The sequence below is a fragment of the Diorhabda sublineata genome, chromosome 3 (assembly GCF_026230105.1).
Source record: "Diorhabda sublineata isolate icDioSubl1.1 chromosome 3, icDioSubl1.1, whole genome shotgun sequence".
Classification (NCBI taxonomy): domain Eukaryota; kingdom Metazoa; phylum Arthropoda; class Insecta; order Coleoptera; family Chrysomelidae; genus Diorhabda; species Diorhabda sublineata.
Genome location: NC_079476.1, coordinates 38,965,025 through 38,989,355, shown reverse-complemented (window position 1 = coordinate 38,989,355; position 24,331 = coordinate 38,965,025). Strand labels below are relative to the sequence as shown.

Below are 24,331 nucleotides of genomic sequence, written 5' to 3'. Positions count from 1 at the left end.
TTTCCGTGATCTGTCATTTGTCAGACGTCAGAAAGATCGGCGTAAGAGTGTTCTAACGATAAAATTATTTTGTGGGATAGATATGAGGCTGGTCATTGAAAAAACGGTTGTTTTTGGTGGGTCTACGATAAAAAGAATAAATTGTAGATAATTATATTTTTAATTAATAATCTAAATCAGTTGGAGAAGGCGGTAGAGTTGTAATTGAACATTTTTGAATGTTTCCGTGATCTGTCAATTGTCAGACGTCAGAAAGATCGGTGTAAGAGTGTTCTAACGATAAAATTATTTTGTGGGATAGATATGAGGCTGGTCATTGAAAAAACGGTTGTTTTTGGTGGGTCTACGATAAAAAGAATAAATTGTAGAGAATTATATTTTTAATTAATAATCTAAATCAGTTGGAGAAGGCGGTAGAGTTGTAATTGAACATTTTTGAATGTTTCCGTGGTCTGTCATTTGTCAGACGTCAGAAAGATCGGTGTAAGAGTGTTCTAACGATAAAATTATTTTGTGGGATAGATATGAGACTGGGCATTGAAAAAACGGTTGTTTTTGGTGGGTCTACGATAAAAGGAATAAATTGTAGAGAATTATATTTTTAATTAATAATCTAAATCAGTTGGAGAAGGCGGTAGAGTTGTAATTGAACATTTTTGAATGTTTCCGTGATCTGTCATTTGTCAGACGTCAGAAAGATCGGTGTAAGAGTGTTCTAACGATAAAATTATTTTGTGGGATAGATATGAGGCTGGTCATTGAAAAAACAGTTGTTTTTGGTGGGTTTGCGATAAAAGGAATAAATTGTAGACAATTATATTTTTAATTATAATCTAAATCAATGGAAGAAATTCGTGGAGCTGCCGTTTGACGCCGTCGTTTGCCGTTGATGACTTTCAACATAAACGACTTTTATGTTTTCCCGTTGACCGTTCGTAGCAACTTCCGTATCGATAAAAAAGAGCCGTTTGTCACATAATTTTGTCTGTTGCTTCCAAATAAAAAAACTAATCGTTATTTTTCATAATATCGTCCATAAATAGCGGATTTATTTAATTTAAATAAATAATTCGTTGTTTATTCTTAATAGTTGGTTATTTAATATTTTCATTCGTACTTATGCTCTGTATGTACGAGTATAAATCATTACGGTATTACATCACATAAGCCAAATACCTTCCGGCGAGCACCTCAACCCCTATGTTGATATTATACGTCACGGATCCTGTCAATTGTGGCCGTAAGCCAGGATTATCCTTCGGCAATCACAGGACTATTGTATCGGGTGTGAACTAAAAGCTGTCTTATTCATTATACGAGTTGTAATAGCAATCATTTTGTTAGATTGTTTGGGGTGAGTTTTGTGGTTGTACAAAACGCGTACACTATAAATGAAGACAACGGCATTAACACTTGTTCTTTTTCGGAATGAAAATTACCAATTGAAGTAGGTCAAAGTGTGTTTACTATGCGGAATTTTTGGGGTGCTTTATATTGTTTATAGACTATAGAAAGAATATCACAAAATATAAGCAGGTACTTTGACTAACAAATTGAAATATAATACTATTTATAAATAGGGGTGGGACGACAATTAACAATAATCGATTGTTTTAATAGTAGCTTCCTTTTTCCCGTATCATGAAGTAATTATTTCCATTAATTTCTTCGTTTTCTTCACATATTGGCACATTGCTCCATAAAAACGCAGTCAACACGTGCAGAATTCATTTTTACTTACTTTTTTTCATAAATTTACTTCTGGACCGCTTCGATCTCGACTTTTGATCATCAGAATTCGTCTCGGAGCTCAAATTTAAGTGATCCATGTCAGGAAAACACGTCCACATTCGTCGAAATGGTACCGAAAACTGGGTCTGTCTGAGGCAACTGCGCCACACAGTTGTCTCGAGATGCCTTCCCTCGAGCTGTGCTGCCCTGCACGTGTATTCATCGAAGACGTAGTCTGCTATACCTTCCTCCTCATTCCGGATCGTTAGAGATACTTGGAGATGATCTTGTTCAATTAATTGACCTCAGATGGCAAGATGTTTCCATTTATCTTGCACATTCTTTCTTCTAAGACATCTCTACTGGTATGTCCCATATTCCTATTGTACTTATGTATCTATTTCGTCGGTTTCGTTATTTGTATCGTTAATATTAATTTTGCAGTCACTGGATGTGTGTTAGTCTATTTCAAAAGTTTCTTGGTTCATCGGATTCTATTTTGTTTTCGTGTTTTTGTTGTACAGACATATTTTCCAATACCTATTACTTCCAGCTCCTTTTTTCATTTAGTAATCGAAGTAATATCATCGATATATGCACCAAAACGGAAAGAATCGTTGATTCAATCCTTGAATCGAAATGAGAGTTTGTTAAATCTCCCAATCGTTTTGATAAAACTTCACTTAAAGTAAACTTTCACTTCAACTACTTTCACTTGATATTCACCGCTGGTTTGAAGGATTCTTTCCTTTTAGATCTCCAGAGAAGCAGCAGCATTTCAATGTTTACAGAATTATGTAGCTTGTCTTGTTGTTGTTGCTTCATCTGGCATAATTTGAAAGCTGTCGACCATTTGTTTAAAAGGGCTTCGGAATCTGCTGCTTTGATTCTCTATTCATATGCTTCTCTTGGGAATTTGGTGGTTCATGAATCGTAAGATTTTAAAATCGTGATTACCCTTTTGGTCTATAAACAACATTAATAAAAATCTTCAGTTTTAACATTGCTCCTGAGAGTTGATCGTGACTAGGCGCTTTCTTTGGGTTCGGGACTGTTTTTATTTTCTCAATTACTTCTCTTTGAGTTACCAATCTGATGTTTTCCATCGTTGTTTTCCTCTAATAAGTTCTCCGTATTCAATTGGAGTGGTAAGGTTCTTCTTATTGGTAAAGTTTGATGGACTGGATTTTCCAGAAAACCTATTCTATATTTGGTAGATTGAGTTCATTTAGACGTTTCCATTTTCCATTTTCATTGGACGAATCCATAAGGTAAGAAGAGTCATTTATGGAATAGAAATGTGGGAGTTAATGCCAGAGGAATGGAGGTTTCGACAACTGATTTCAATCATAGAGGAATTATGATTTAAATGTCGCAAACACAGAGGAAATGAATGAAAAGGAAAGTGGAGATAAGGAACTAAAAGAAAAAATGAGAAGACAAGACAGAGTTAAATTTATGAAATCTCTGAGGCTGAAATGGTATGAATACATAGAGAGATGCAACCAAATTGGGCTTCTCTAGAAATTAATGGAAAGTACACCAAGAATACGAACAAGAATAAGGTGGAAAGACCAAATGCGAGAAGATATTGAAAAGATAAGAAAGCTACAAAAATGTATCAAAAAATTTACCGCAATAAAACAATCGAGGAGCTCCAAAGAAGAGGCCAATCCTTCTGGGAATGTATCGGCCTTTTATATTTGTTCAAATATGATATTTCCTCAAAAAAGTCAGTAGACAGATAGTCAAATTAAGATATATCTACGTCGTAATATTTCGAATATCACGTCAGTGATAAAAATTAACGTCAAGGGGTTAATTGTCGAAAAAACGGAAATTTGTTTTGCTGCAAATATTTAAATTTTAATTTCATTGTAGACCGTGTAAAACGAACGAGTAAATTTTATGTCCGACACTTTAGAAAGCTAGTAAAGAATTAATCAAGCTTGAATTTTAGCTACGAAAATCATATAATCGTTAGCATTTCTAAAATTCTAATTGTCAGACCATGTCAGAGTACACATGAATTTGTATGCGAAATTAGAGAGAAAACAGGAACGGTTTGAGATTATTCTATTTCAACTGTGAACAAAGAAACGGAAATATTACAAAAAATGACAGAGCGGAGTTGCCAAAGTTAATACTCAACGTACAGACAACGTTAATTTTAGGTTATATTTATATATTTTATAATCGAATAGTGATTTTTTCGTACAATTTGTAATTAGATATTATGAGATACGAAGATAATGATTAAGACTAACAAAACTACTATTTTTAACTGTTTAATATGTATAAATAGAAAGGAATAAAACAACCAGAAACGTAGTTTAACAAATATACATGACTTAAATGTTATCATAACCTCACTTTTTTCCATATAATTGCGAATAATTTTTTTATAGAGCGACTGAAGAGATTTATCATTTTTTTTGTTAATCTACACGACGAAAATCATGTTTTTTTAAAAATTTTTTACGATTTAAAATTGATAAAATCGATCGGAAACTTGTTATACAGCCCTCGTATCCATCTTGTCAAGTTTGAATATATTTCGTATGAAAAAAATTTAATTCTAATACTTAATTATATAAATCTGAATAACACGAAAGATGAAAACAAAAATTGAATTATACTTTCTTTAAAATCCACTTTTTCATTCAATCTAGTTCGTTTAATGATTCATACTTGTCATTAGATTCTTCTTTTTTTATCATCGTGGTCTTGTTCTTGTAAAAAACATCGAATTAAATGTAAAACTTTCCCTAATGTAATTATACACATTTTGTTTAATGAATCATACTTGTCAATATATTCTTCTTTTTTTAAACATTATGGTCGTGTTATTGTTGAAAACGTCAAGTTAATAATGTATTTATAGACACACACACATCTTAATATTTATCTATGATCCTAAGTAGTTCATTTGCACGGTAGGTGACAGATATACATATATAATCTTCTAATCCAACTGTTGGTAGATCTGATGGTCTCTGAGGCACCAAGGAACGTGTGTTGGGTGCTTCACTTTCATATTTTGATTGGGTTAGAGCCTTCTTATAAATCCTGCTATTCATCTTTTTGCTTTCCTTGTCTTGTCCTCTAGGTAGTCGACGTGTTCCTTGAATGTCATTCTTTATTCCATGATGACTCCCAGATATTTGGCGTTGGTGGTCGAGTTAACCAAGATTCAAGCTATATTCTTCTGCATAAGAAGTAGAGAAATAGAGAAAAATTGAAGGTTTTGTACGGTTTTATGACTTAAATGTTATCATAACCTCACTTGTTTTCCATATAATTGCGAATAATTTTTTTATATAGCGTCTGACGAGATTTATTATTTTTTTTAATCAACACGACGAAAATCAAGTTTTTTAAAAATTTTTTACGATTCAAAATTGATAAAATCGGTCGGAAACTTGTTATACAACCCTCGTATCCATCTTGTCAAATTTGAATATATTTCGTATGAAAAAAATTTAATTCTAATACTTAATTATATAAATCTGAATAACACGAAAGATGAAAACAAAAATTGAATTATACTTTCTTTAAAATCCACTTTTTCATTCAATCTAGTTCGTTTAATGATTCATACTTGTCATTAGATTCTTCTTTTTTTTATCATCGTGGTCTTGTTCTTGTAAAAAACATCGAATTAAATGTAATGTAATGTAATTATACACATTTTATTTAATGAATCATACTTGTCAATATATTCTTCTTTTTTTTAACATTATGGTCGTGTTATTGTTGAAAACATCAAGTTAATAGTGAAACTTTTATAATGTATTTATACACACACACACACATCATAATATTTATCTATGATCCTTAGTAGTTCATTTGCACGGTAGGTCACAGATATTTGGCGTTGGTGGTTCATGTGACCAAGATGTGTTTAGAAATGTGTATTTCAATTTTCTGTTTTATTTGTAACTCACAAAGTGACAAGGTATGGGAAAAATGCATCTGGGTGTTTTTAATTTTGTATAACTCTTCGTTTACAAGTATAAAATCTTGACGTTTCGACCTATTTCGGTTTTTATCAGAATATTTTGTGGTTACGAAATAGAAGAATGTATTGGATAAATTTGGTACCCGTGTTTATGTTATTTTTTTTTTCGAGCCGAACCTGTAAATGAAATTAGTTCAAAGAAGAAATTTCTCTCGTTCGTTTCGTTTATTATAGTACGGGATTTTCTGTCTTCTTTCATTTTCACACGGCCGTGTCTGGTAACCCTTTACGTAATGGACTTGTATTCTTAATGGGTTACTGAGTAAATGATCTTAAATTTATGCAAATTGCCCAAAAAATAATAATGCCTTAGCTGTGTATTGTTAAAAGCAGAGAATTATTAAACGAAAGGTTGTATATTCAAACCAAGAATAATTGGTTTATTAAAATAATCAAATATGTTTTCATAAAAGTTTATAAACGCGAAGGCACAATCAGTATCAACTGAGAGGGTATGATATTTGATAGAAATCATCAATTTTGAGGTTATGTCGATGATGTCGCGTTGATAGCAAGAATCATACGAAAGAAACCACAAAACAACTAATAAAAGCGGCGGATAAAGTAAACCTACACTTATCAGTAATGAAAAAACAAATTTGAAGCATGACAATAACCAATTTCAACATAAATATCATGGGATGTTAATGAAATTCGAGGAAGTAAAAAATTTCATGTATTTAGTAAGATATTAAATGAAAGAGATATCCAGAACTACGAAAGATAATTTTGAGATCTGTAAAACCTGAACAACGATGAATAAAACTAAATAGAAATTGTAAATCTGGGATAGAAAGGTACTAAGAAGAATTTCTGGAGGAAATTAGGATAGATGAGAAGATTAAACCATGGAACTTACACAGTTTTCAATTAGTCACCAATCAGCGCGTTTCTTGTAATTAATGGACGAAGGAAAACTCTTGAAAGTCACCAGAAGGGTAGAGAAAAAGAAATAGATCAAAAAAAAAACGGTGGAGGAAAGTAGTAGACGAAGACCTTGGAGAGAAAAAGCAAAGGAATTGAAGGAAGTGGAGAAAAATTACAAGGCTACGAACCTAAATGTAAACAACAATTTATTTCTTTATAATTGGTCAGAATGTATCGTCATTTTCAAACATATCTGCTTGGAAACTAAAACTGTATCCCGTTTCATACATTTTTGATGATTTTTCAATAGAAAAGAGCAAAGTTTCAAACCGAAATTCTCTTGGGTATTGAAACATTCGTAATAAGCGAATATCTTGACATATTTTCACTCTGAAAATATTTTGAATTATCAAAAGTGTAGTGCGATGATACAGACAGGAAAAGTCCGAATAGCATTTACAGAACCGCTTAAACTCCCCAAGGAGATTTTGTCACGTTTCTCGGGGACTCAAAACGAAAATCAACTGGGGTCATTTTTGTGTCGAGGGGCATAAGGCGAACACGCGCGTAATATCGGGCTCAAAATATGCAGACTGACTGTCCGATCTTAAATTTATTATGAGCACCATTTTCCAAATGGATATTTTATATATTTATATATGAATATGTTCTGTTTTGTTTGGCGAATGAGGTTTCTGGCTTCTGGAAAATCTAATTCTGATATGTCGGTGGATGATAAAGAATTTGGGGCGTAGAATGTCTTTTATCATAAAGAACGAGCTACTGAAATGCATATTTGAAGAGCACTCTTCAATTAATTAACACGTTAACTGATGTATTTACCATAAATGACTATTTTTTATTTAATACCACCAGTATTGTATCATTTTCGTCGTCCAGCATTAGGTGGTTTAATAAAATTTACTATAAAATTATATCATTCACAATTTGCTAAGAGGGATGGCGATGTTCACGCTAACAGAGTTGGTTTTTCAGTTCAACTTCGAGCCTTATGTTTTGTTTGCATTTTTCTAAAGTGCTTTAGTAGCGTTAATATAAATAAGTGCCCATTTACCAGCGAAATCCTTCGCAAATCCCTGCTGGTGTATGAAAACACCATTTAAAAAACGTGTGTCTGGATTAAAGAAGCAGTTTAAAGAGAAACGTAAATCAACTGAAGCCATTACCATTAATACCAAACGAGATGTTGCTTATAGAGCCTTGATAAGTCAGGTAATACCTGGATATAAAATCTGCAGTCCAAATATGACTGATTTTTCATCGATTTGGCCGGGGTTTTTAGAAAATAAGGCGTTCTAATTAGTTTCTACGTTAAACCTGCAGTTTTTCAAAACTTAATATAAAGTTACAGCTTCAAGAAATTTATTTTGGTCACGTAGGGAAGATTAAAGAAAGTTTAATGGTGGTTTTAAGCGGTTCAATACATTATCTCACTCAAAAAATTGAGAATTGCTATTTAATTGCCAACAAAAATGTTGTAAACTTCTTGTTGGTCAATTCTAATTCTTAGTCTTACTGATTATAATTATTAAATTACTAGCTTTTACCCGCGGCTTCGCTCGCATCGAATCCATTAAATAAGTATCAGAAAGCATTATAATAGAAAAGAACGAACTCTGTAGCTATATTACAACCTGAGATATACATCTTTGAATGTAGAAAAATTGCCAAAAACCTACAAAAATCCATACTCCACATTGAACGTCCACGCCTAGCTCCTCTCCAACTCAACCGATTTAAGTGTTCAAATACTCAAAAGAAAGAAGGTGTTTCAGCGAGTGTTCTTAAACCAAAACGAAATCTGTAGCTGTATTAGAACCTGAGATATAGATCTTTGAATGTAGAAAAATTGCCAAAAACCTACAAAAATCCATAACTCCACATTGAATATCCGCGCCTAGCTCCTCTCCAACTCAACCGTTTGAAGTGTTCAAATACTCAAAAGAAAGAAGGTGTTTCAGCGAGTGTTCATAAACCAAATCAAACTCTGTATCTATATTAGAACCTGAGATATAGATCTTTGAATGTAGAAAAATTGCCAAAAACCTACAAAAATCCATACTCCACAATGAATGTCCGAGCCTAGCTCCTCTCCAACTCAACCGTTTGAAGTGTTCAAATACTCAAAAGAAAGAAGGTGTTTCAGCGAGTGTTCATAAACCAAATCAAACTCTGTATCTATATTAGAACCTGAGATATAGATCTTTGAATGTAGAAAAATTGCCAAAAACCTACAAAAATCCATACTCCACAATGAATGTCCGAGCCTAGCTCCTCTCCAACTCAACCGTTTGAAGTGTTCAAATACTCAAAAGAAAGAAGGTGTTTCAGCGAGTGTTCATAAACCAAATCAAACTCTGTATCTATATTAGAACCTGAGATATAGATCTTTGAATGTAGAAAAATTGCCAAAAACCTACAAAAATCCATAACTCCACATTGAATATCCGCGCCTAGCTCCTCTCCAACTCAACCGTTTGAAGTGTTCAAATACTCAAAAGAAAGAAGGTGTTTCAGCGAGTGTTCATAAACCAAATCAAACTCTGTTTCTATATTAGAACCTGAGATATAGATCTTTGAATGTAGAAAAATTGCCAAAAACCTACAAAAATCCATACTCCACAATGAATGTCCAAGCCTAGCTCCTCTCCAACTCAACCGATTTAAGTGTTGAAAATCTCAAAAGAAAGAAGGTGTTTCAGCGAGTTTTTTAAGCCAAAACGAAATCTGTAGCTATATTAGAACCTGAGATATAGATCTTTGAATGTAGAAAAATTGCCAAAAACCTACAAAAATCCATAACTCCACAATGAATGTCCGAGCCTAGCTCCTCTCCAACTCAACCGTTTGAAGTGTTCAAATACTCAAAAGAAAGAAGGTGTTTCAGCGAGTGTTCATAAACCAAATCAAACTCTGTATCTATATTAGAACCTGAGATATAGATCTTTGAATGTAGAAAAATTGCCAAAAACCTACAAAAATCCATACTCCACAATGAATGTCCAAGCCTAGCTCCTCTCCAACTCAACCGATTGAAGTGTTGAAAATCTCAAAAGAAAGAAGGTGTTTCAGCGAGTTTTTTAAGCCAAAACGAAATCTGTAGCTATATTAGAACCTGAGATATAGATCTTTGAATGTAGAAAAATTGTCAAAAACCTACAAAAATCCATAACTCCACATTGAATGTCCGGGCCTAGCTCCTCTCCAACTCAACCGATTCAAGTGTTCAAAAACTCAAAAGAAAGAACGTGTTTCAGAGAGTGTTCTTAAGCCAAAACAAAGTCTCTATCTTGAATAGAACCTGAGATATTGGGGATATAACGTGTGTATGTGAAAAACTCCCATAATTAATGTACAGGGGGAAATCGCATTTGAGTATAACTTAAGAATATTGAAAATTAGATGAAATCCGATGGTTGATGGCTGATCTGTATATCAATACCTTCCATTGAAAGAAAAAATCAAGCAAATCGGTTGTGTAGAACGCCTGAACGGACTCGGAATGGAAATCATCAATTTTTTTAATATATAAGATTAAGTAACGAGACTGGTTAAGAAAAAGGGTTTTATTATAAAAAATATTCTGCATTCGAATGCTCCCCTTCAATATAATCCCTTCCCCTCGCCACACACCTTTCCATATACGTTTTTTCTATTGATCGAAGCAGTACTGGAAGTCTTCTTTGGTGAGGGCCTTCAGAAGCTCTGCCGTTTTTTGTTTTACCGCTTCCATCGACTCAAATCGGATCCCTTTTCAGAGCAGATCTTTTTCTAACCTTTCAAGGAAATCTGAGCAGATCCGTTGACGCAAGACCTTTTGGTCATGAGTCAGATTTTTTGGCACCAACTTCGCTCAGACTTTTGTCATTTGTAAAATTTCTCTAACCGTTTCTTTATCGGCGTTTACAGCCTCGGCAATCATCCGGATGCTCATTCGAAGATCTGCACGCACAATTTGGTTGATTGTGGTCACTGTTTCCGGAGCTGAAACAGTCACAGGACGACCTGGGTGCTGGTCAAACAATTGTCTCCATAGGCCTCTTGCAACAATTTATAACACTAAGTTGGAGTTTTTCTTTTCAATTTTTCGTCACACATGATGATAAAAAAGCACGTTCATTTCAAACTGCCACTGCACAGATACTATAATAATGACGGAAAAGTGTTTTGGAAGGTGCATAGACAAGATAACTAAATACCCAACGCACTACTCGTTTTTTTTACCTCGCCCATCTAGGGCGCCCTCTAGACGCGCAGACAGTTATTTAATAGCCAACCCTCGTATAACAAAGAAATTTTTATCAAACAAAACCCTTTAATTCGTCTTTTAACAAAAATTGAGAAAGCTTTCAACATTGCTATTGCAGAAAATCTATCATACTAAAAAATAACCTCAACAACTTACTATTTTCAATTAAAAATATAACTTAACTTTTTATTTTAAAATAAAATAATCCATATATAAAAATATGTTGAATTCCAATTGTTGTTTTTACTACCAAATAGTTTTTTTCAATAAAAACGCGGCGGTTTTCCATTTTCTATTTGAAGAAAAAGGTTTAGAAATGGGGAATAAACTGAAAACTATCTTATTCGTGAATTTCTGCGACACCCGAGATGCTAATAGAAGACGTATCGTCATTTTCCACCCCATTCCTTGATCGTACGAAAGGCGGGACATGTAGAAAACCTACTGAAAGGGGTACTAACCAAAACGATTTATTTCAACCCTTAAATTTTTCAAAATTATACTGCAATTAGCAAAATTTCAGAGGGCACATAAATTGTATTTATATAAACAAACCTCCAGGAATAACTAGAAAGCTATTTTTGTCTTATTTTTACCAAAATAGTCTTTTCTATTTTGCTTGTTCGTTGGTGATACTCAAGGCGAAGACAATTATTCCATATTAGCTTTGCATTAAGATCTATACCTTATGGTATAAGACCAATATTTTCAACAATTTGTTTAATAGTCACAACTCGAATTTGTAACACGTGATTATGCTATAAATGAGCTCGTTCAAACGCAAATGTTTAATCACTGCGCGTGACTCAGGCTTCCACTCTAGACAATATTCAACCTGTACAATAACGATTCATAAATTGATGAGAGATGAAGAGATTAGTAGTTAATTAAAGGTAAATCGATAAAATTAACTACATTGGTTTAGAATCCATTCTGGATAAGGAAAAGCCATCTTCAACCCCGAGGAAAATGATGTAGGTACAGAACCAATATTTTTTGAAAAAACTCAACAATATGCTACGTTACTTATTATTAATGAAAGAAGGATTGAGGCTATTTATTTCCTAGCCCAGCACATGCTGTGTTTGTTCTTTTCGAAGACTTGTTTTAGGTACAAGGGGTCCCATTGGATCCCCAGATCAATCATCCTGTTACATTATGGTGACTGGCACGCACCTCGGCACAACAAGGTTATTCTGTTGGTGATATCGACTCCTTCAAATGCGTCGTCTCCAATGTACAGGGTCCTTCACGACGAGCTGAATCGATATGTTTTCGAAGTTTTCAGATATCGAAATTGGGCACCATTTTCTGAACACCCTATATAAATTTTTATCAAGGTTTTCACACATTTTGAAAGCTGTAAGTGTTATTTTTGACCAAATTCCAAAAATATTAGACCTGACTCACTTAAACTGAGAAATTTAATTTTTTAGTGAAGGACTGCATGTGTCCAAAAATTTCGAAAATGTGAAATAATTACAAAATGATGGACTTTAGGTATACGATGTTTTATATAAAGTTATATTGAAATTTCACGTAGATTCCAAAAATTTAATAAAAATCACAGCATTACTTTCAAAATAACGAAGTTTGGTTCCACTCTTCTCTTCCTTCTTCTTCTTTTTTCTCTAAAAGGAAAGCTAGCAACATGTACTCACTATTTGATAGCATTTTTACATCTAGCAAAGTGAACACGTCGTGAAGCATCCACTAGGTATAATAATGCCCTAAGTCTATGCCCAGTTTCGATTTAGTCGTTGGCAAGATTGTATCTACAAGTCAAAACGTTGTTGAAGAAGTTATAGCAGTACCAAATGAATTGATGAACTAACCAAATAAAAAATTTGGATATGAAGTAATTTTTTATATTTTTTGTATTTTGATGGTACCGGCTTCAGATTTGTAGGTTTATTCGAGTCATGAAGACCCTTGAACTGAAGAAAATGATGCTGTCATCTATATCATGGTCGTCGTTGAGTGGAAAGTCGACTCTGGTGACGTTGTTGCATGTTTGTCCTCTTCGATGCGAGCAAATAACTGACAAGCAGTCCCAAACTTTACGATATGAATATCAGATAACCAGGATCGTCTGTGGTACAAATTGGTTCGTAATTGATCTGTCACCAATCCCATTCCAGAGGATCAAACCACGATAAATTGATTTTCCTTTCATTGATTATATTCGTATCTGTTTCTAGTCCATGAATTTCGAAATTCAGTTCCATTTCGACTCGTTTCGAAGTCGTTAAAATTGAAATTTGAAATTTTCGTCGAGACTGCACTGGTAGGAGGCGGATCCCGACAATCCCTTTCATCGTTCCCTCGTTGTATCGGGAGAGACAGATCGCCGTTCACTATTCTCAAATTATATTACTCACAACTCCAGTAGAGACGTGAGCCTATTGTCAAATAAATAAATAAAATTTGTATAATGTTACATTTTGAAATACACTTTGCATAATGTGTTGCCGTTTCTATTCCTCCACTATATCGACGTTTTATCTTTGAGAATGTGATCTGGATTGTAAACGGTTCCTCGATCGGGGATCTGATATACAGTTAGTTCCAAGTCTCAAATTTGCGTCATAAAAAATAATAGAGGCGAATCAAACTTAGCATTAATCTAACCATATCTACTTCCATTCTAGTAAATTGGAATTTCTGGAACCGTCGGTGATATTTACACTGTTTACACCAACACTAACCATTACACTGTAAAAGAAACTTGGAAGGTATATTGGACAGACTTAGAGATCCGTTATTGTCCGGTTTAAAGAGCACAATTATGACATAAACATTAAAAAGCATTGAAATTTTCGCGGGAGATGATTTATTGGTGGGAAAATTAAGTATTGGTTGTCGATACACGCGTCAGTATTCATTCTAGTAAATAAAATGCTACGATATGATTTGATAATATTCCTGAATCTTAATTATTTAATTTAATTAGAATATTAAAAATCATATCAACTCCTAATATAGAAGAATAAATCATAATTATTTATTTAAGGAATTGAATTAGAGAAAGCTTCAATTGAATCTAATTTACTTGAACCTTGAAGGTTCATGATAGTTCATGATTAAAAAATTATCTGCATAGTTCAACGTTGTATAAACTCCAGTGTTTTATTGGAAAATAAAAGCAGATGTGAAGAAATTTCATTTCTTTTATGGGGACTACCGTTTAAGTGCCCAAATTACCCACTAATTACCCCCCATTTATACGTATGACAATTTTTTGCGATTCCTTCTTCAAACTGTAGATGTATAAGCTGTTATAAGGTTACTGATCGTGATTTGTGGTGGTCAACGGCTTTCTGCAATTGATCCCAAGCTTGTTTTATGGGATCCAGATGAGGTGACTTAGAAATCGCTGCTCGATGAACCGATATTTTGATTTTCAACAACTATCTTTAAAAAAGATTCACTTGTTCACAAGACACACACAAAATGATAAAAAAATGAACTCATTCCATCGAACATGTTGTCTAAGGAAGTTGTGGAATTTGCGATCGTTTGGTCGAAGATTTTAAAAAAATAAGAAGCAAAGAAAAAGTCGACGTTGGTGGGTGCCACCATGGATTGCAAGGAGAAATGTGTTTGGAGCTTTAGACTCATTGGTAAAAGAATCAGCAGATGTAGATAATGATTCATACCGCAACCGTCTACGAGTGGATAAAAAAATTTGAATAACTTGTCACGCCCTTTATAACGAAAGAAGTGAACGTTCTCTTTGTGTTCATTTTTCGTTCATTTGGAGTGCGAGTGATTGATGTCTAATTCCGAAATCCAACATCGCTGATCGCTGGATTGGTTCACCAATAAATTAATTTATCACTTTTGATTCATTCAGTGCCTAGACGTTTCATTCTTAATGAAAGATTCTGAATAAAAGACAGAAATGAATAAAATGTGAACCACCACCAAAAATAGGTTCTGTTCACAATCCAATCGGTATGAATTGGATGAAATGACAAATTGTCAGAACCAAAGTAATTTACAGTCCACTGTTTTCGTAGATCCTCCATTTCTTTGTTAACAGAATCATAAACAAATAGATTACAATAGATTCATCATTTAATTGCTTATGGAAATTCGGAAAAAGTTCTTTCAACCTTCTAACACCTCAGCAGATTTTGGGACATCATTTTCAATGATAGTTGTTGCACAGTTTGGGAGGATTGAGATTTCGTAACAACATTATCGGTGTTCCAATCTATGTGCTTGGAAACCTGGAGGATTGAGCGTGATTAGGAACAACATTATCAACTTGTAACACAGAATCTATAGATCGAAGCTCCATGCATTCTCCATCAAATGAATTTAACCCTTTTTAGAGAAATCAAAGAGGAGAAATTAGTTTTTAGATATTCACACGGGACCCATTTCTAAAAAAGAATCGCTTTGATATCTCATTTCGTCGTGAGGAATTGCTAAATATATGGTTCGGTAATAAAAATGTTTGTTCGGCTCTTTGAACCCTTTCCAAGTCGAATTTTGAAAATCGCAGAAATTAGTTTTTAGATATTTGTACGGAGAATGTTTTAGTGCAAAAACGAAGTCGATATCTCAATTAGCGGCCGAAAAAAATGAAAAAATCGAATTTGCAAAATTAGCACCTCTACACACCGATACAAACATACACTCAAAATTTCATGTCTCTATCTTTAATAGCCTTGGCTGGGCGTTAATAATTACAAGAAATAATTTTTATAGTTTTAGTAATAAAACAGAGCAGAATCGATAATCCGAACAAACATTTTCAATACATTGGATACTCTCTAATCCGAATTTCGTAGTACTCGGTAATCAGACCTGTACTTTTAGGCTTATTTCCCATAGAAATTATGACTAGATGTTCAGGGATTCCCCCAATTACCATTTTGTTTCTATCTGGGACTCACATTAAACAGATGTGCACCGTTTTCACTGCTTTGGTACGCTTTTGAGCAGGGATATTTACATACTTTGCTGGGATGTTTGTAATGCCATTTTAGGTGCTATAAGTGGGTTTTTATTTTAATATTTGCTTAAATAAAAATGCCCCTTAAAAGAAAACACAAGACATTGTCCTTTAAACAAAAAAGGGTAATTATTGGAAGACTTAACAAGGGAGAAAGTAGAAAAGTTTTGGCCGGCGAATATGAGGTTGGAAGATCTACAATCCGTGAACAGAAAAAGTCTACAATCGACAAGTAGGAATAATTTGAATGGTTTAATTTGAATACGATCTAAAAATGAATTTTTAGATTTTTAGATTGATTAATTTTGCAAATTTTAATCAATTTTTTGTCAGATTGGCAAGAATAATCATCGATATAACACTCTATTGCCACCAAATCAACATCTGGTCAATATTTCATTGTAAAATATAATACTAAGATAGTAGAGGCCCTAAATACATTGCTCAAAGATATGTAAAGCAAGCGAAAATTACAAATTACTTTAGAAATTGATAAATATCATATTCCCAATTTTTTATACATATATTTTTCAGTGTTACTTATCCGTAATTACTTTTTTTTGCGTTTAATAAATGGTGGAAGCGCTTTCGATGTTTCCTTATAGAATTTTTTATTATAACGGGCGGTTTATTTATATTATTTCTTAAAAATAATATCTAGAATGTCTATTCATTTGTTTATTTTTGTTCTAGAACTTTGTAGACTTTTCTTTAGATATATAAATGACTTGTGTAAGTGCAGTAATTAGTTTTAAATAAATAGTCGTATTAAAAATAACGAATTAGTTAAAAGATATTTATAAGTAAATTAATATAAGTTAAGTGTATAGTATAGTGTGGTCTACATAACATTTTATAGAGAAAATCACTTTTATTTTGTAATCCCAGTAAAATAAATGTTTCTATCGAAACGTATTTTTACGAACAAATTCGTAAAATGGCTCCCTAGGCCGACTACTATAGAATTTTGAAAATACGACGAATGCGCGTGGCATATTTCATATTTTTAATAAATGGCGGAAGCGCTTTCGATGTTTCCTTTTAGAATTTTTCATTATAACGGGCGGTTTATTTACAGTATTTCTTAAAAATAATTTCTATAATGTCTATTTATTTATTTTTTTCGTTTCTTTTTGTTCTAGAACCTTGTAGACTTTTCTTTAGATATATAAATGACTTGTGCAAGCGCAGTAATTAATTTTAAATAAATAGTCGTATTAAAAATAACGAATTAGTCAAATGATATTTATAAGTAAATTAATATAAGTTAAGTGTATAGTATAGTGTGGTCTACATAACATTTTATAGAGAAAATCACTTTTATTTTGTAATCCCAGTAAAATAAATGTTTCTATCGAAACGTATTTTTACGAACAAATTCGTAAAATGGCTCCCTAGGCCGACTACTATAGAATTTTGAAAATACGACGAATGCGCGTGGCATATTTCATATTTTTAATAAATGGCGGAAGCGCTTTCGATGTTTCCTTTTAGAATTTTCTATTATAGCGGGCGGTTTATTTATAGTATTTCTTAAAAATAAATTTCTAGATATGTCTGTTTATTTTGTTCAGTTATATAAATGGCTTGTGTAAACGCAGTAAGTTAGTTTTAAATGAATAGTCGTAGTAAAAAGCTCGAATCAGTTAAATGACATTTATAAATAAATTAATATAAGTTAAGTGTATAGTGTAATGTGGAAATTAGAGACAGTGTTTGTTAACCCACCCTAAGAATAGAAAGAGTGTGAATAAATACGAAAAACGTTACAGAATAATAGCATCCTGTGTGAGTATAAATTTGCACATTCCATCTTTTCCCGTCAAATTGTTGCCAATAAAATAAAATGAAAAAAGCGAGTTTTACCGATTGATGACATGCCACTAACCAAAAAACTGACTGGGTGAGGGAAATAACATAAATCGACGGGATGAGCAGAGACTCTAATTCGTCAGGATTTTCCAAATCATATCATCGAAGGGCCGCTTTTGTGTTCTAGTATAGTGGCCAGTGGCCGAAACTCTCCAGGGAAATTCAATCAACGAGTGCCTCGACGAACGGTCAATCTGCAACGATGACGGGATAATACAGGACCGGTGTTGGTAAAGTGAGTTAATTGTCGGTTTCTATTACCGATGATTATAGAGATCGGAGACCGGGGAAAATACTTTGACGTCGAATAACAAGGTTTCGGATAAATTTCCGCACTTCTACATTTCTTTATATATACAAACAAAAAACCAAAACCATACAGCAAAATTTATTAAATAAAACAATTTCAAAATATGGAAAGTACGTAAACGAGAAGGCACTGACAAAAAAATTGAACAGCATCCTATGAATTATCATATCAGTTTTTTCTTAAATTTTATTGTATTCACCCAAAAACGAAACACCGACGTCCTCTCGACCTCTCGACTCTTCAAATACTTCTGGAGGGAGCGAGCTGCCTTTAAAAACATATTATATCGTCACATAAATTGTTCCGTAGTAGAATTGTGGCAAATTAAACACCAAAGTATACTAACTCTCAGCCCTCTAGTAACATAAACATTATCGATGAGTCCGTTCCCATTGTACCTGATCAAGACGAAATAAATCAGAATAATGCTTTAAGTGAAGCTGATTTAAACCAAAGTACGACAAGTCAAACAAGTCAATCTTTATCAGTACCGGTTAGTGATTTAATAAAGGTCCCAACTCTACGAATTCGTCGCAGCAAACGGGCAGTTAACAAAAAACATTCCATTATCTTTACCAGCACACCGGAAAAAAAGAATCTAGAAGAAAAGGAACAAAAGAAATTAGACAAGAAAAGAAAAAGAAAATAAAACTACATCTAATAAGCTAAAAAAAATGTCAAAATTTTGAAAATGAAGGAAATGTTGATTACTTTTGCATTTATTGTCAGGAAAAGTACAGTGATCCACCCGCCGAAGACCGGATTATGTGTTGCACTGCAGGAAGTTCTTCTAAAGGCTTTACTTGTGATTTTTGTCTATGATGTGGACCTAGTCCGTAATTAACCCGGGGTCAGTGCGAATTTACCCCGAGCGCTACGGGTAATTACGGACCGACAAGGTTTTGCTTTTGCTACAAATATTCTATTTGTTGATTGATCTCGTTTAATAATTGTTTTTGTAGATGTATAACTAAAGATTAATAATTAATAAAAACAGACCGATTATTACTGATAGTACGAATGTAGTGGGTTATTTCCCTTCAGCGTCCGCAATTCCCCCATCCACCCCATTGATGATTAGTTAGTTTAAGTTAGATATAAGATGCTGAATCATCTTAATATTAAATTGTAATGTTAATATAATGCCTCGTAAGGGTAGTTATTAATAAAGAAAGTTTATAAACTAATTACGGTACAATTAATTACTATTTTCCCTTCTTGTTTCTTTTTAATAGTTTCTGAATATTTAAAATCCGTAGAAACAATATTTCACGAATCGAAATGTACGTCGATACATTGAACTTTGCTATTATAAAAACATTTTTCTCGTACAAAAATTACCTTCAATTGACCCTGAATCCCTTTTAATCAAATTGCCGTTATGAGTTATTCATAAGATTCGAGAACGTACTATTTTATGAAAGTACCACCCGAAATGCTGTTAAAGTGGAATAACGTCGACAATTAGTCATCACGTGACCTATAATTGTCACGTGATCTATAATTATCACTCAACGGTCGGCGCGTTATAGCACTCCAGGGAGACACTCGCCGAGGCCGTTTGGAGAGGCCGAAGTAAAATTCGACACGCGAAATGTCGTGTTAGAAAATGTCTTTCGATGCTGAAAGCTCCTTCTAAATTGCCAATTTGTTTAGCTAAATAGTTTCGGAAAGTTGGAATTAAATTTTAAAAGGATAAACTTGGTGGAATTGAAGAGAAATGGCGAACAGAGTTAGAAGGTAGTTGAAAGAGTTTTCGGGATCTTTATATCAACTAGATAAATTTCATCAGTTTACATATTCATTCGAAAATTTATTGTTAATTCTTATTGTTCATTTGCTTCAGCAATTTATAATGATAATGAAGATAACGAGATCTAAATGTTTTATACAGACGTAAAACGGGACTAATAATTTTTCGAACATTATGAATTTTCAATCATGTCTAATGGTTAACAATCCGTAACTTTTACAGAGACAACCTGTACAATCTAATGATAACAAAAATGATTTTTTCAACATATTCTTTGTTTAACTTAAATTTTCCGTTCAGGAGATATGGAGATTTCTAGATTTTTGTACATTTGCCATAAAGAGACATTCTGAAAAAAATTATCATAAATTGTGATTATTCATTGAAAATACAAACATTTCTAATTGAACTGCATTTTGTTGAACATCGTGTTACTTATATGAGAATTGAAAAGTAGAAAAATTTATTTCGGTAGCCTACAAATGTTCGAAGTCGAAAAGTACTGTTTAATGATCTGAAGCTGGTCTCACACTAGACGGTTCTATTGATTTAATTTATATTTAGACGGTACAAATCAAACAAAGAATCAACATCGTTTTTGTGCGGACTGGAATCCGATAATCAAGAAAAATGTTATTAAGATGATTTTTTACATGATTTAGGAAGCGGGGAGGGGCTCCGTCGTGCATGAACCAAATGTGTCTGCGAATGTTAAGAGGAATCACTTAACATAAGTGGGAAATTCTTTTTGAAAAATTCCAAGTATCACTGACCATTCAGGTTATTAAATTATTAATTATTTGTTTAAATTGTACCCGTGAAGGTTTTCATCGGCCCATAAATTATGGGAATTAAAAAAAACCGTCTCGTATGAAACTAGCTTTATCAGTAAACATTTCCACATGGAATATTTATTATAGTTTTTTTTGTTTTTATTTTTTTTCTCTACTTAATTAAGACGATTTTCGACAATATGGAGTTGAATTAGAAATTTATGATATTTTTCTTCAGAATGTCTCTTTATGGCGAACGGTTTCCTTGACACGTATAATAATCTAAAAATCTCCCAAACCATAAAATTTATCGAATCTTTCTTATAAGATAATTTTCGCTGTTCACCACTTTCCGAAATATCACCCTTAAAAGGTGGCGATTGAAATTGAGTTTTTATTATTTTTTTTTTCCTAATATTTCAGTAGCGTTAGAAACTTTGATTTTTCTAATTTTTGTGCTCTCACAAACAACCACATTGAATTAAATAAGCAATCCCTACATCACATTAAAAATTTTTTTTATGGCATTCTAAGAAATAAAATTTTTGTGTCGCGGTGTTTTTACTAAACTCCTCCGAAACTGCGTGCCCGATTTTGTGTACATATTGGGCAGGTCTGAAAAATCGAACAACATCTATTTTTAATCTCCCTAAATGTTAAGGGTAGTTCATCCCTAAATTTTTATTTTTTATCTTTTAGAAAAAATTGTTTATTTTTATTTTTTTATGATACAACATTAAATAATACATACAAGACTTTATTTTCAATCCTGTACAATCAACCCCTATTTTTTATTTGTTAGTAACAAACTTTTTTGTCATGATTTAGAATAAAAATCGCGATTTTTTTATTATTTAATCACATTTCCGCGAAGGGATTTCAATTTCCTTTTTGTAACGATCGTAGCAGATTATTTTGAATTTTCTGTACACTCTCATGTTAATTTCTCTCTAATCGTGAATTTATCATTAACTTCCTGTGCAATAATTATTTATTAATAACTGAAAAGACAGTTTTTACTCTCATGTAAATAAACACGTGTTGTGAAGTGCAGCTAACAACGGCCTTTATCGTACCTGTACATATTGTACTTAACATTTTTTGAAAATGATTTTAATTCAAAACAGAAACGAGTAAGAACAACGTTTGCCGGGTCAGCAAGTCATACCTTGAGATTTTTGATAATATAAAAATATTTTTCAACCTTAAATATTATTTCCATAGGTAATAGCTGCGGAGAAAAAAAAAAATAAAAATCATAATTTACAATTTTTTTAATACGTTGAGTGCAAAGCAGTGAAGATATAATACGATTCGCCCCCGTATAATGTAACAGGAATATTGAAAAAATACGAAAAATATCAAAAAAAAAAAAATAAATAAAAAATCAATTTAAGTTACCACACCATGAATTGGTTAAAAAAATTTATTTTAGGGCAGATCCATCTTAATTTCGTACTAATTTTGTCGCATGAATGCAGAAACACCCTGTATTAACGAATTTATTTCATTTAGCTTTTAGTACTAAAAAAAAAACGTAATAAAATCCACTACCGTTTATTCTCTAATCAGATAACAAAAATTCAAATATTTTTTTATGTCATACTGAAACCACATGGATGTACGAAAATTTTCGAAAATGTTCACGTTACATCGATAGAATATTTTAGCCAAAAAACACAGTATTATAATAAATAAAATAAATAAAAAATTGTGGAAGTGATGAGCGGGTGAGTTTTCTTCGTTGTGTTTCCCGGGTGAAAAATAATCGTGTCTAATTTCCGACTCTGAACCATCAAAAGTATCGAGCGAATCATTGTCAACCTCACTTTCATTATCAATTTGTCCCAACGTCGAGTGAGCACCAAACGTCGTAAAATAAGAAAAATAGCTTTGAATTTCTTGAAATATATAAAGACACTCGCTATCTGTGAGACAATGCAAAGTCACCGAATCCCCAGAAACTAAATTTAACTCGATTTTCTTATCTTCTTGATCGATATCAGATATCGACATCCATTCGTACTTGTCAACTTCTTCGCCTTTATTATAAGTTTTCATGCCTTCATGGTTGATCCATAACGTCAATTTATTCCCATAACTATCCTCAACTTGGTGTGGGTCTATCCCATAAGTTTCTAATTGGCTAGCCATGCGTAAAAATAAATCTTGCGTTTGGTCCATACTCAGACCTCTCAGATGGCTCTTGTGGACCGCTATAGCTCTCATTTCTATATTGAAAGTTTGATTGAGGAGGATTTTTTCTTGTACATAGTTACCGAAATGAACAGTGGGATCGTAATCACCGTACGTGTATTGGAGGATCAACCCTATGAGCATAGCCGAATCGGTGGAGCCGCATTTCAACCTCCCGCTTATCAAATCGAATCTCAACTGCATAAAAATTTGATATTTCGCTTCTTCGTCAAACAATTTAAAAGGTTCCGGTGGATATATCTTAACTCTGAAGTGAAAATGTACAGGACATGAATTTTTCACTTGCGATCTAATCAACTTATTCGGTTCCAACCAATGTCTCTGTTCGTAAACGTCTACGAATCTAAGTCCCCAGAAGTTTTTTTCTTCTAGGTTTAAGTACTCACAGATATAATCTAGTAGATCCTTTCCGATTTGCTCCGATCTATACTCGCATTCCACTTTGGCACCGTTGGTGAGGAGATGGATTGTGCATGGGTACAGTACTTCTATGCCCGTTTTCGAAACTACTGTTGTCATATTAAATTTTGATACGTCCTGAATAATGATATGAATAAAATGTATGACATCTCGTTGACATTGACAGTTGTGTCATGTTTCATGTCTAACACTAACCACACTTTTTGTAAGGTTATAAAATTAATTATTTAATAAGATATTAAGTATATTATAAACATTTACACAAAGTTGTCGAACCGATTTGCTTATGAAGCTCTATTGGTCATGTAAGTGTAAACTTTTATTATTTTTCTAACCTAACCTAACCTAAAATAACCTAACCTAATTTACGCACCTCTAAATGCAACAACAAGGTAGCCAAAAGTCTCTAAACAATGTAGTTGCATTCATTCAACATTTCATATCTAAAAAAGTTAAAAATTTAGTTCATGCTAACTTAAATTAACGAAAATACCGGTTGACACTGCACTAGCCATATTGTCTTCAGCGTATTAGTTGTGCACTAGGGCTCATAATCCTTTTTGGCTTCATTCTTTGGTATATTTCGTGATTTTAGCTAACTAGCTCAATATCCTGCCTGAAACGTTTTTTTTTTAATTTCCTCGTAATCAATCGTGACAGGATTGGAGATTCAGTGCTTTCGCAATCTTTCCAATTTATTTAATCTTTATACTCAGAGGCAGATTCAGTTACAGTTGCTCAAAGAATATTTTCTGAGTTGGCAAAAGCCTAAAAGCATTTACGAAATTACGTGACAAAATTAATAGTAGAAAAAACAACGCTATTGTGTTCTTGGGGTTAAATAAAAGTTATGTAAATAAAATTCAACATTTTGTGTCTATGCGTTATTTTTTTAAACAATAAAAATACTAAAAAATCGGTACAAATTTTGTTTTTTGCGTTTTGCGCTGAACCTATGCAAGAGAATTGAAAAATCTTCAAAATAAGCTTTCATAAATTAAATTTCGATAATTTAACCGAAAGGAGTAAATTTTTAATTTTTTCAATTATTTATATTTTGTTTAATTTTGAATATAACGATTTCTCAATGCTCTAAATATGTACCCTGTGGCCCCAATAGTTTTTACAAAA

At 32.9% G+C, this 24,331-nt stretch overlaps 1 protein-coding gene across 1 annotated transcript; it reads right to left on the bottom strand.

The window, feature by feature from the left end:
• Positions 1–22,070: 22,070 nt before the first annotated feature.
• LOC130441780 (FERM domain-containing protein 3-like) lies at positions 22,071–23,299 on the bottom strand. Its single transcript, XM_056775567.1, has 2 exons — positions 22,393–23,299; positions 22,071–22,087 (listed from the first exon to the last, which is right to left on the bottom strand). The coding sequence occupies exons 1-2, from the start codon at positions 23,297–23,299 to the stop codon at positions 22,071–22,073; spliced, it is 924 nt and encodes a 307-aa protein (XP_056631545.1).
• Positions 23,300–24,331: the final 1,032 nt, after the last annotated feature.